Source organism: Haliotis rubra, unplaced genomic scaffold (genome assembly GCF_003918875.1).
Source record: "Haliotis rubra isolate DU_JTF1 unplaced genomic scaffold, ASM391887v1 Scf44, whole genome shotgun sequence".
NCBI classification, from domain to species: Eukaryota; Metazoa; Mollusca; class Gastropoda; order Lepetellida; family Haliotidae; genus Haliotis; species Haliotis rubra.
In genome coordinates, this window is record NW_025767124.1 from 3208663 (window position 1) to 3223218 (window position 14556).

General features: G+C 37.3%; 1 protein-coding gene across 2 annotated transcripts; it reads right to left on the reverse strand.

Moving 5' to 3' along the window:
- Positions 1-225: 225 nt before the first annotated feature.
- Positions 226-8679, reverse strand: LOC124289366 (UPF0193 protein EVG1-like). 2 transcript variants are annotated; one of them, XM_046725985.1, is made up of 8 exons: positions 8562-8679; positions 6389-6451; positions 3806-3902; positions 2724-2809; positions 2262-2405; positions 1989-2089; positions 1234-1353; positions 226-1137 (listed from the first exon to the last, which is right to left on the reverse strand). In XM_046725985.1, exons 1-7 carry the CDS (start codon positions 8650-8652, stop codon positions 1234-1236), a joined length of 702 nt encoding a protein of 233 aa, XP_046581941.1. In that variant the 5' UTR covers positions 8653-8679; the 3' UTR covers positions 226-1137. The 2 variants fall into 2 exon arrangements, with proteins under 2 accessions (XP_046581941.1, XP_046581940.1); XM_046725984.1 differs by having other exon boundaries at positions 226-1353.
- Between the last annotated feature and the right edge of the window lie 5877 nt (positions 8680-14556).

The window sequence follows — 14556 nt, forward strand, 5'->3', positions numbered from 1 at the left end:
TATTTCAATACACACCTCTCGGCACAGTAGATTGAGAGATTATCGAGTGTAAATGGCAGCCATGTTGGAAAATGATCGTCACTATCTAATCCGTCACCCTGTCTAATCCGGCATTATTTCGGTCTCGTGGGGTGCCGGTTTAGACAGACAATTTAACTTGACCCTGTTGAAAGAACATATGGTGGCTATTATTGACACCAAGCAGTAATAAGATGATACACAAAGTTGAAAAAAATATTTAATATACATAGTACTTAGTATACACGTAAACAGATTATTGTGAAAAATAATATAATAGTGATAAAACAATGGGTCTTTTTATGATAACAATCAAGCAAGGGTGGAATGTGATTGTAAATGCATACATTAGGAGATAAAAATAATCACCTGTTAATTATAATAATAAAAATAAATAATTCATAAAATTAAACATCAGATTTTCGGTCATTGTAATACGCTGTCCATTCGCATGAAAGATGAATGTTTGGACGGATTATGTGTATGGTAATCAAGTAAAAAATGTTCTTGACAATAATTTATGTGTAACAATGTGAGGCTGGGATAACAATGAATCTTTTACTGGCCGCGATGAAAAGCTATAGAACTACAGACACAGTGAAAGTGGAAGTCTTGAATTAACTTGCAATGGTATAAAATCCTTCTTTGTCTTTCAAACCAATAATACTGAAGACTAAACTGGGCTCTGTCAGTATATTTTACATAAATTAGAATGTGGAAGGCAGCAATATTAAGTACTCCTCACAATTGGATGTTCTGTTTCTGTTAGAGAAGTCGGTAGTGGTTGATTTCGTTTGTTGTTTAACGCCACTCTAAGCAATATAGCAGCTATATGACAGTGGCCTGTAAATAATTGAGTCTGAACCAGACAATCCAGTGATCAACAGCATGAGCATCAAGTAAATGTATGAAGAACAGTATTGATGTTGGCATATAACGGCAATGTAGCTTGCCGGTGATGATATCGCTTGTCTAGTTTCATGACACCATTATAACCTGATCAGTGTATTGGAAACATTTTTAGTCTGTCATCAATGAGTTATTAGTTTGGTTAGAAAAAATACCATGACAGATTACACACCCCGAATCAACATGTCCAGATATCACAGTGATAAGATTGTTCCCACATTTTGCCTGAGATTTGACTTCTCCATGTGATCAATAAAACGTTACAGCTTCTGGCTGGGTTCATGAGAGTCAGAGTTCTCTCCCCTTTCAGGAGACAGATGGCTGCGGGATTCCTTTGGATACAGCTTTATTTCTGTCATCTTCCTCAATCAGACGTTTCAGCTCTGCAGTCTTCTTGTTGTCAATAACTTCCATTTCTCTGATTTTCTGTGTAAATAAACACAAGTTTAGTTCAAGATCCTTTACTCAATCATGTATTTATCCGATATTTTGGGTTTCACTTCACTTCTAGCAATTTGGCAAGCCACACAGGAAAACTTACCAAAAAAGGGAATCGAACCCAGGAATCCCACTGCTTCACTTATATCACATGAATCATTGAGTAATAAATATCAGCAGGTGTATGCTTAAGTTCAAGGAGATACCAAAGCATAAATAAACTTTTATCAGCTATTCATTAATCAAAGACACCAACAAGAACTGACACAAGAATAGGGTGAGTGAGTGAGTTTAATTTTACACCACTTTTAGCAATATTGAGGGCAATAAAGTTACTCACATTTTCCCAAAATCCAAAGGTTCTATCTGCACTATAAGTGACAGTGATGTCGTATCATACAGGAGAAAACCTTTAATTGGAAGTACTAAGACAGTCATGTCATCTGATCGAAAGGTTTAGTTCACAGGGAAACTGTTGAAATCTAGACTTGCCACATACCCTAGACTTGCATGGGCTTTCTTGGATATATTTGTTTTGAGGGTCTGTATGACAGACTAATTAAGCCTCAAACGACTGATTTATCACTCTTCAAACCTGTATCCACATCTGGTTCTGAACATACCTGAGAGACTTCGGTCTCTATGATGCCTTTATATTTAGCTCCTTGTCCCAACTTCTCCATGTCAGCCAGAAAGTTCCGTCTTTCATTAATTTCATCTTGCACTGTTGGACACAAGCAGTGATCAATGCACATACGTTTAATGATTACCTAACTTCAACATTTCAACAGCAACAACATCAATAGCAAGTGATTACATGATAAATGGTTTTATGGGTACTAAGAATTTGTGTTCTCTGTACTACTATAACACAGTCTGCTTGTCAGGGTACTTACATTCCTGGAACCTGTCCACATCCGACACTTCTCCAATCTCCATGTCAACACGTTTCCGTACCCGAGCCATTGGGATGGGGTCCATGTCTTCTCCATAGGCCATGATGTTTGCCAGTTTCTCCTTCTCACGAGCTGACCGTGTGTCTTAAGAAAATCAAATAATGTTCATTTATCCCTGAATGATACTGACAACATAGCAGGTCTGTTTAATATTTCCAACCCAACACCGAACCCTCTCTGTTTGAATTCACATACATTAATATGGGAACTCAACCATAACCTCAATAAAGAGCATTGGCACAACATCAATGCAAATGTGTTCAATGCTTTAAAAATACTAGCAAATATTAAATACATGCACTAACATGAACAACAGAAAATCAGTAAGCAAACTTCGTTAATCTGTTAATGAAATCCTACAAAATACCAGTCCCTGAGGTGGTGTAAATTATTCAAACTTACTCTGTCTTGGTGGAACATAATCTGATTTTTGAAATGCTCCCATTTCTTCCATTGTGTCTTTTGTTCGGACACCACCACTGTACGTCCTGGAACAAAATATCAGGATGACATACAGGTGAATATGTCATAGACAACACAGGAGTTATAATGTCCTAAAATATACAGGAGAAGGCAAGTCAACTACAACAGAGGAGTTTGTATGTCGAAGGCAAGCCATACATCTGATAACATCTCAAGTAGAGGTAAATGATATGCCACAGTATTAGTAGAAATGACAGTTTTGTTTATTCAAAAAAACAAACATTTATGAATATTTTTTTCCGATGTTATTAAACAATGTAAGGTTTGGCTCTTGTCAATTTTCTGCATTGTGATCATATTTCATATACAGAACCGGAACGGACCGAACCGAAGGGTTTATAACGCAATCCGTACCGTATCGTGGTAAGAGCGTACTGTTTCACCCCTAATCTCAAAACAACACAATGATTACTGGACCGGATGCAAAACTGACCAGTCCACTGACTAGACAGCAAGTGTGTGAGTGTCTTTATGTGTTGTATTTTCAATCAGGGCCAACATACATACAGCACAACCCACATTTTCAGTCCAACTTGTCATGCAAAAAAACACCAAGTCATCAAACGGCACCACTTCACCGCTACTGGCAAACAAGGACAAGTTGAGCACCGACCTGAAAATTGACCTGTATTAGCATGTGTGGGTGCCGCCCACTGGCGCTTAGCCATTGTGAGCGAAGGGGCCCCAGCTTGTCCATGATCAAGTGTACTGCTACACCAACCACATGAGAGTGCAGCTACGTGCGGAATCAATTCCATCGTCATGCACTGCACGTTCACTAGCCTACATCTGCTCTACCTTTCACAAACCAAATGGGTTTGCTCATTGCCGTGCACCGCCTACTTCTCGTAGACGCGTTCTCTGCGCCGGTCCAAATTATCCTTGTTTGCCAGTAGACTAATCTGTGTAGCAGGTTTCAAGAACAATTCTACAGTTGAGGAGGTCTGCTCTGGAAACAAAAACTGGATGGTGGACAGATGTCTTATCATACTTATTATTACCTGGGGTTGATTATTTTGCTTGGTTTTGGAGGGGGTTTCTTCTGTCTCGGCCTGGCGCTGGTAGTAGGAGCACATGCTGTGGGTAGGCTGCTCCCACCTATTACACATACCAGTAGGCTATCAGCAACAAGCAACATGGTGATGTCAAACATGCTTCTAATATAAGGTTTATACCAGATGGTGTATCATTTTAAAAACAATGGCATTAAAAATTTACATCTGTTATGTCACAAGCCATAGACACAATATAGCCAGGAAATCAGTGTAATTATTTTCAGTCCTTGTCACTTTGCATTATATTGCTCAGCTTCATGCTCCTTGGCTACTTCAACCTCCTGGATGCCAAGGGCTTTTTTCTGAGGCACAATTTCTGAAAATTGAGCGTTGTTGGAGAATTGTGCTATACTGTTTCTACTACCTAAGACTATAAAATTACACAGAAATGTAGAATAATAAATTTTCTGTCAGATGAGGTAAATTCAAGTTCAAATACTTAGGCATTTTGAAGAAAGGACACTGGTAAGAGTAGTCTGAAATCTTGTTTAGTGTCACAGCAAATTTCTCCGCTTAATGTTATATATTCAATATAAAATATGGCTTGCCCTAAATGGTGAAAATGGATTTTCCTCTAAGACAATAGTCAGGTCCCACACAGATGATGATGAGAAGGCATAACTCTGCTATGCTATACCATGTTTACACAAAGATCCACATTGTAACTGGATACATTTTGGTAGCATCACAAAGTCAGGAAATGTTGAAATCATACAACAGGAGAAATGACATAACAGCGTAATCACATAAATGGATGGCCCTATCCAATATGTAAATTCATTCTTAGATTCTCATATTCTCCTGTTTCTGACATCATGAAATTTGATAAAATGCTGCACAGTGCATAATTTTCATTTTCTCTGTTTACAATTCCAACAAGTTCTCTCTAACAAGCACAGCATTAATTTTCACACCCAATAAATTTCATTTGATTTCATCTACACACTTGGTATTGGTGACAAAGACTATTTGTTATCCTATTCTAAAATGCATGAGGAATTCAATGGTGTATTTATCACACATGAGTGTAAAATATATGTGACGTAATAGGCATCTCATAACTGGTTCAATATGGTAGAAAGGTCACTGTGTTTGTGCATCTTCTAAAAGTGAAACATCCAAACCGATTCTAGATTTATCAGTGAAGTTTCAGAATTAGAATTGGTGATTAAAACAGATATCAGTGATTACTATTACGCTATATTGTACATTCCACATTTTACATCTCAAAACATATACACCAAATAACACTGTGAATCCAAATTTCGTATTGTGTCAAAAATGGCAAAAATACTCAATTTTCAGTGGTCATTTTCATACCTTTTGTTTGCCTAGGATGATAATGGATAGTATCAAGAAACAGGACATTTCCCACAGAATCCAAAACTGTGAAGCATATTTTTGTGTGTGATATATTTTGAATTTTATTAGACTTGAAAGTGAAGGTTGAAGAGGTGGGACATATGTCTTTCTGGCAACCAATTGCTCTTTTGTTCGTTGCGAAGTGGCCCATATAAAATTTACTTGAGTGGCAAAATTTCTTTTTAATGCATTTTAGGTTTTTATGATAAATGCAGTAATTATGAATGAATGTTCACATGTTTAACAAAACTGACTGCATTTGGTAGAAACATTACCGATCTCTATCCTCAATTTTAAGGAAACTTAGTGCAGTTACACTAAACATGTTTTTAAAACAGGGTATTTCAAGACAGGCAGTACTCATTTTACTTATTGTATCTTGGATGTAGGTGTCAATTAAAATCTATGTATCTTTTCAAGTTTAATCAACAAAAGAATGATGTTCCAAACAAAATTAATCTGATACTTCCTGTACATATCAAGCCTGGATGTTGAAATATTTGAACTCAGTCACCTAATATATCTATTTTTTAGTTTGTGTTTTGGTTTACATCACATTCAGCAACATTCCAATTCTAATTTCTATGATGGCAGTTTGCAAGTAATCAGGTCGAGACCAGACAATCCAGAGATTAACATCATGAGCACTGATCTCCATTTTGGGGATACGATGACATACAAAAACCAAGTCAGCAACTTAAGCAAGCCAGACCACCCGATCCCGTTAGTCACCTCTTACAACAAGCATTGGTTGCTGAAGACCAGTTCTAAGTTGGATCTTCACAGGTCTAATACTGACTGACTGACTGACTGAGTTTGGGTTTTACGCCGCTTTTAGCAATATTCCAGCAACATCACGACGGGGGACACCAGAAATGGGCTTCACACATTGTACCCATGTGGGGATTCAGACCCGGATCTTCGACGTGACGAGCCAACGCTTTAACCACTTGGCTATCCCACCGCCCCCACAGGTCTAATATATCTATACACATAACTACATGGATTTCATTTTCATTGACAATGGTAGTACTATTTTACATGCAATCACTGTTGTTGTTGTTAGGTTATAACTATCTTGACCTTTGTAATGATCCTATGAGTAGGACAAGCCCAACACATTTGAAACCTATATTGAATGTTCCAAGAGACATTTGCTGTACTTACCTCTTAGAGACTTCTCCAGATGTCTTTGTTGAAAATTGGTTAATTTTGACTCTTTCATCATTTCTAAAAATGAAAAAAAATGGATAATAACCCAGGGTTTGGGAAGATTCAAAATGATACATCAAATACTACCTGTTCCTTGTAAAATAAAATCATCCACAGAAAAATGATAGTTTGTATGTATATGCTATGATTTCATAATTTAATACCACTTAATTTATTTTTATTAAATAGGTAATCAATTGAGAAATACAATACAATAATGTTTCAGTTAGGATAAACCATATCCATATTTAACAAATGGCCTAAAGAGCATGAGGATATCTTACACCACTTGTGATACTATTATGGCTATTTATTACTGATCTATATGTTTATGCCTAGTTGTGACTGACAGTTTGTGATTTTCTACAAACAGACAGCAACTTCATGCAAACATGTCTTCTCCCTCATTAACAACAGCAACATACAGTGACTAGCGAACAGTTATTGCCACGTAACTGTTATCACCACACACTTGATATGGATGTGCAACTTCTTTATTATTTACACACGACGTTTCTGGGCTAATACTTGCCTATCAAACATCTGTTATCACCAATACATCAGTATCACATAGGGCTGTAACAATGCATCGAACTATCGATGCATTGCAATTGTTGAGTCTCTGATAGCAATTAATTGATGGTAGAAACGAAAAACTATCAATGCATCGATAGTATGTTTGGCTATCGATAGTTTAGTTATTGACTTCTGTTGATAAATGTGCAGTGCAAAATACAGGATGTTTGGGTGCAGACTTGCAGCTTCATTGAGTTTGTTTTAACTATTTACTTCATCTGGGTTTCAGGTTTCTTGTCACTCATTAAAAGAGACTGAAACTACTTCAACTTGATTTTATTTCATATAAACTATACATTCATTTGAGAAATGACTTCATATGAGACAATTCAAGGAGAAAAAAAAAAAATTGCAATAGTATTGCAATAGTGGGTCGCATAGACTATCGCTATCACAACAGTATGTTGCAATAGACTATCACTATCGCAATAGTAGTTTCCCCCTCAATAGTCACCCCTAGTATCACACGTGCACAATTCCCGATCAATTACAAATCCAGTATTCTTCCCCATGGTATTTGACAACAATAAAGGACAGCAAAAGAAAATTCTTCATGGTAAGTAACATAAGAGAAAAATTAAAGATAAAGTTATGAACCCTATAAACATATTTTAACTTAGTCAGGGGGATGTCCCACGACCAATATAATAGCAAGTTCCAGTTCACAAGTCATTAATTGATTTATTTTCTATCAATCTACTGTAAAAGAAACACTCAAATAGTCACACAATCAATTAATCGAGATTGTTGTATGATATATATGATATATATATTATTTCACGAATGACATGAGAAATTCTAAATGGTGATAACTGTTACAGTTAGTTGTGAGAAAACATCTATTTATACTGCTATGATGCCCTTCTGCCGCGTTATATAAATACACGATCGGCGGCAGTGAAAGGGCTGGACACATCAGTGAATAGCTAATTAATTATCATAATTAATTCTGTTTCATTAATTTAATGAACGGCGGAGTAATTTTGGGTACACCTACAGAATACCGGATACCTACCAGCCATATTGTTTAGTGTCATGCCACCCTAACCCTAAACCTTACCCTAACCCTAAACCTTACCCATACTCTAACCCTAAGTAAATTCGCATGCTTTCAAAGATGGCGGAAGGTATCTTGTATTCTGTAGTCTTACCTAATTTTGTAAATACCGCTAAAATATGGCGATAACTGTTCGCTAGCCAGTATACTTTTCTATAGTCTGGTATCAGAATGGCGGAAAGTGTAAAATTACAGAGAATACATGTTTGATCGCATGTGGATAATGGTGACACTTTAATATCATAAATGATTACAATTTATGAATTCAAGATATAAACCATGTTGTGTCCGTAGGAGACAAAACATTATCGGTATTATTATGGTCCACAATCTTAGTCAAGCAGTCGTCATGGTAGAAAAGATGATAACACATTCATCTGAAAAAGGTATAACGTGATGAATTCTCTTCTTTTTCGACTGCTTTGAAATAACAGGGACATGACATACTTAAACATTTAATTTAATCAAAGATGTACATAATATTTGACTGATTACCTTTCAATAAATCATGTGTTTGTTTACTATATTGTACTTGAGGGGCACTCCAAAAACCCCCTTGTTGCAGCTTTGCTCGCTGGTCCGCCATTTTGAAGCTTTGATGGAATCCAAGCAAAACGTCACTTCCGCTTTATAAAGACCGGCGATGTTTACATGAAACCATGGAAATCGAGATGTCGCTTATAATGTGAATATTTGATTTAAACATATTTTTATTCATGAAGATGAATTGGGATGGTGAACAAGCATTACTGCTTATATTAACACCGCTCCCATGCAAGATATAGATCTAATACAACATGAAATGGAGGATTTGACGTCATCGATACTGACCATTGCATAAATATAATATTTTTAAATATATATAAATATATACAGATTACATGAAATACAACTATTCTCTAAGTAGTCATAAGTTAGAGAGTTACAGTTGTATGTGTCTAACAAGCCATTGTAGAAATATAAATCAATCATGAGAAGGTTGTTGAGTAAATTTAATTATTTTCCTGAGAAAATTTGAAGCGTTGTGTCTTGGTTATATAATCGTGGACGGATTCAACTATTTTCTGGTTTACACAGGGAGTAAGTTCTTTGTTTCCCTTAAGAATGGTATCCAGGTTATAACCGGTAGTGTAAAAATACATATTAAGTCTTATCCGAGTATAGTTACGGCAAGTGAGGAAATAGTGTAGGGCGTTTTCACTCTGATGTCCACAAGAACAACATGGGCTGTCTATTAAATGTCTGTTGTACTTATCGGCGTTTAGGTCGCTACAATGTGAATATTTGAAACTAGGGTAATATTTCAACAAGCATTTTCATATGAAAATGTCCATAATCCATCAGGCATGCATGTAGATATCTATTTCATTTTGATGGTGTAACATCCAGAGTCGTGCAAAAAGTATTCGGACACTTGACGCCGTCATTTCTTACATGTTATTTCAGTGTAGCATAAATAATTTTCATGAAATGAGTTTAGGATCGATCTTTGTCAAATTTGACAGGCAAATTTGAAATCATCTCCAACCACTATTTAACTAATGACATCACATTTATCAACTTACGTATGGTTCCACAATGCACAATCCCACAGGCCGCCATTTTAAAGGAGTTCACAGCACTGTACATATGTTGATTAAATTGTTGCCATTCGATAAATAAGCAACGGAAAATTAAACAGAAATTATGTGATTGTAGGTAAGATGATTCCCCACAAATGTTCAAAATTTGACTTGGATCTTACGAAAATTAAATTCAAGAAAATTATTTATGCTACACTAAATTAACATGTAAGTCCATAGAAATTACGTCAAGTTTCCGAATAATTTTTGCACGACTTTGTCTGTCAAAATCTGTTTGTTTTGTTGTTTAACTCATATAGTGACTGCACGTTCATTTATTATTTGTGTGTGCGCATACACAGACGCACACACGCACGCGCTCGCGAACACGCGCGCGCTCACTCCCTATTTTATGCAACATGGTCTCAGTGATTACTCCCAAGATTGCGAGATATTTTGGCGTCACCACACACACGCACACCTCCTGCGTCCTTCTCTTGATCACCACACAGGAAATAAGCTTTAGATGTAAAAAATGTTCTACTTTCCTGGCAATGACTTGTTATATATGAGAAATAACTCATAGTGATTCCAGACTCTGTGACATGCAACTGCCTGATCGGAGACCATATATTATCACACCATTATGACATGTGGTCTGTGCGTTGATACACGAGTTTGAACATTATTATTTGAAACCCGTGAAGATCCGGGTTAGAAATGGCCAGTGAACCCATGCTTGTCGTAAGAGGCGACTAACGGGATCGGGTGGTCAGGCTCGCTGACTTGGTTGACACGTGTCATAGGTTCTCAATTGCGTAGATCGATGTTCATGCTGTTGATCACTGGATTGTTTGGTCCAGACTCGATTATTTACAAACCGCCGCCATATAGCTGGAATATTGCTGAGTGCGGCGTAAAACTAAACTCACTCACTCATTATTATTTAAATTTGTCTTTCACCAAACGGTCTGGTCTAAAGTCAACTGATTAGCCTACAGTCTGCCATAATATATAGCTGAAATAGCAGCAAAATAAAAATAATAAATAAAATAAATAAATAAATAAAAACAAATAAATAAAATAAACAAATAAATAAAAAGTGAATATAGATGATACGTACACCAACGTAGACGATAATTTCATTGACAAAAATGATTTTGGATGAAATTGATAAGAAATATTGAATCTCCTCTTCATTATTCATCTTTGGACACCGATAGTAGCTTGACAAATATTGACCGACATACATATGGACGACCCCAATTTAGACAGAAGAGGGATACACGCAAACCAAATTCTAAAATAAGATGTTTGATAGGCATTTAGAAGTTGGTAGAGTAATACAATACAGACAGACAGACAGGTTTATTTCATAAATGTGGCCATGAGGCCAATAGTACAAAATGACAACTTAGATTAAACTTTTTCAGAGCGCATGGACATGATTTTGTTCACAAACATTGCTAGGCGGAGTATTATATTATGGTTCTTAGTATTTAGAAGATGTACAATTTTTTGTTTATTTGGGTTCATAATATAGGTACCTGGTATGTAGTGAGTTCTTACCGCTGCATATAAAGGACATTTCATTAACACATGATACTCATCTTCTGGTACACATTTATATCGCACATAGCTACACTAATGTCATTGTCTTTATATCTTCTATACGAAACTATTTTCAAATTTGTGGAGCCGCATCTGAATTTTGTTAAGACTCTGCGCAGATGTAACGAAGAGAGTGCAATCAAATACAATTCCGGAACAATATCGGTTTTAAAGGCAGAATACACATACACGTATAATGATTTTGAGTTTCTTATATCTTGTGTCCATTCTTGGTAGTACATGTCTTTACAACGTTGTTTGAAAAGATTTACAAACAATTCCCAGTTTCCAACATTTTGATATATCCATACATAAGCAAAGCCATGTTGAAATAACATTGATCGTACTGCCGAAGCCCAGTTAATATCTCCATTGTCGTCTAGACGCTTCAACATATCATAGGAGCGACGTGAGTAACCTATGTCTGGTTGCCGAAGCCCAGTTAATATCTCCATTGTCGTCTAGACGCTTCAACATATCATAGGAGCGACGTGAGTAACGTATGTCTGGTTGCCGAAGCCCAGTTAATATCTCCATTGTCGTCTAGACGCTTCAACATATCATACGAGCGACGTGAGTAACGTATGTCTGGTTGCCGAAGCCCAGTTAATATCTCCATTGTCGTCTAGACGCTTCAACATATCATAGGAGCGACGTGAGTAACGTATGTCTGGTTGCCGAAGCCCAGTTAATATCTCCATTGTCGTCTAGACGTTTCAACATATCATACGAGCGACGTGAGTAACGTGTGTCTTGTTGCCGAAGCAGACGTATCCAGAACGAAACAACTCGTGTCATATACGTTACATGTAAAGGATACCTCCCACATTCGGCTAAAACTGCCTTGTTCGGTGTGCGATAGCCAACGTTTAGAACGTTTTTACAAAATTTTGAATGTACTTTTTCTATTCCATGACGGATAACAGTTCCCCAAATTTCTGCTCCATATAATAATATAGGTTGGATTTTACAGTCAAAAATTTTGAAAAATATATCGGGCGGAATTGTTTTATATCTGTACATGAATTTCTTAATAGGAAATAAGGCTTTCTCTGCTTGCTTACACAAAAGACCACAAGCTTTTGTGAATACATTTCTACAGGATAACGTTAATCCCAGATACTTGTAATAGGAGGCAGTTTCTAGTTCTCTGTTCCAATAGACCATTTTTCTCTTTCTGCTATTCTACCACCTTTTAAAAAAAACTATGACCTTTGTCTTATTTGTATTAATTGACAATCCCCATTTCGTACAATACTGTTCTAAGATATGAATCTTTTTCTGTAGGTTCACGACGCTGTCTCCAAATATAGCGACATCATCCGCAAACAGAAGAATTGACAGTGCCTTTATAGTCTCATCAATAAAAGCGCCACTATAGTCGCTGTTTATGATGTCGTTAACTAATTCATCAATGTACATAATAAATAGGACTGGAGATAAGATACAACTTTGTCGTACTCCAGTCACTGGGTTAAATATTTCAGACATGCTGTACTTCGTACACCTAACAGCTGCTTTTGCATGAGTATACATTGAACGTAAAACAGTGCTAATTTTACCATGTAAGCCATTGTTGAGAAGTATATATAGGAGCTTGTTTCTGTCGACGGTATCGAAAGCTTCTTTAAAATCAACAAAAATACAGTAAAATTTTCCACGTTTTTTTCCTTATGTACTTGTGGATAATCGAATTTAGAACAAATATTTGGTCAATAGTACTGTAGTCTTCTCTAAACCCTGCTTGCGACTCGGAGATGATATCCTGTGTTGAAGCCCAAAGTTTTATACGTGTATCTAAAATACTTGTGAATACTTTGCTAATTATGTCAAGTAGAGCAATACCCCTGTAGTAATTGAGATCCTCTCTATCCCCAGCTTTATGTAACGGAACGATAAGACCAAGGTTCCAAGAGTCTGGAAAATTACCAGTGTTGAGAATCTCGTTGAAAAGACATTTGTAGAAAGGTAATAGTATCAAACAAGTTTCCTTAATGGCCTCCGTCGGAATACCATCAGCCCCAGGAGATTTACCATTTTTCAGATTCTTAACTGCATTCAAGATTTCATCATTTGAGATCTCGTAACCCAAGAAATCGTCACAGTCTCTACACTGTTCACAATTAACAACATAATGGTTTTTAAGAAATGTTCGTACATGTATATCAAACTGTGTGCAAATTATTGAGAATTTAAAGATTGTATTTTTTCTTTTTTCACTCATTACTCACGTATTAAATGTGAATATTAGCAGAACATAACTCCAGATTTAAAGACAGGTGAACAGTTAGTATTTTGTCAAGTCACCATGGGCAGCAATGCAGGCTTCAATGCGGCGGGGCATACTACTGATCAAAGAAGTTAGAAAGTCGTGGTCCATGCTGTCCCAATATCGGACCACCTCTTCTTTCATTTCAGCAATATTTGTCAGATTTTTCTTATTAACACTTTCCTTCATAAGTCCCCAAACATTTTTTATTGGATTTAGGTCAGGGCTATAGCTTGGCCAATCTAATAATGTCATATTTTGCTTTGAACGATGTTTTGGGTCGTTGTCCTGCTGGAAAATCCAAACATTTCCATAGAACACGTGAGCAGATGGAAGTAAATGTCCCTCGAGAATATCTGTGTACCGCTCACTGTTCATATTCCCTTCAAATACACAGAGGGCTGTCCTTCGCTGGGTGGCCCTCGAGGACAAAAAACATCACCGTCACAACCATCATCACAACCACATCCTCACCACAACCATCAACACTGCCACAACCATCATCACCACAATCATCAACACAACCATCACTACAACCATCATCACAACCACAACCATCACCACCACCACCACAACCATCGCTGCCACAATCATCACCACAACCACAACCATCGCTGCCACAACCACCACCACCACAACCATCGCTGCCACAATCATCACCACCACCACAACCATCGCTGCCACAACCATCACCATCACAACCATCATCACCACCACCACAACCATCACTGCCACAGCCATCATCACCACCACCACAACCATCGCTGCCACAACCATCATCACCACAACCATCCATCCATCCACCATCCACCATCATACCACAACCATCGGCATCCACCACCATCACCGCCACCAATCATCATCACCACCACAACCGCCATCACCACCACCAACCATCACCGCCTATTCCATCCACCACCGCATCCACATCCATCCGCTGCCACCATCATCACCACCACCACAACTATCGCTGCCACATCATCACCACCAACACAATCCATCGCTGCCACAACCATCATCGCTACCACATCCAACCATCACTGCTTAC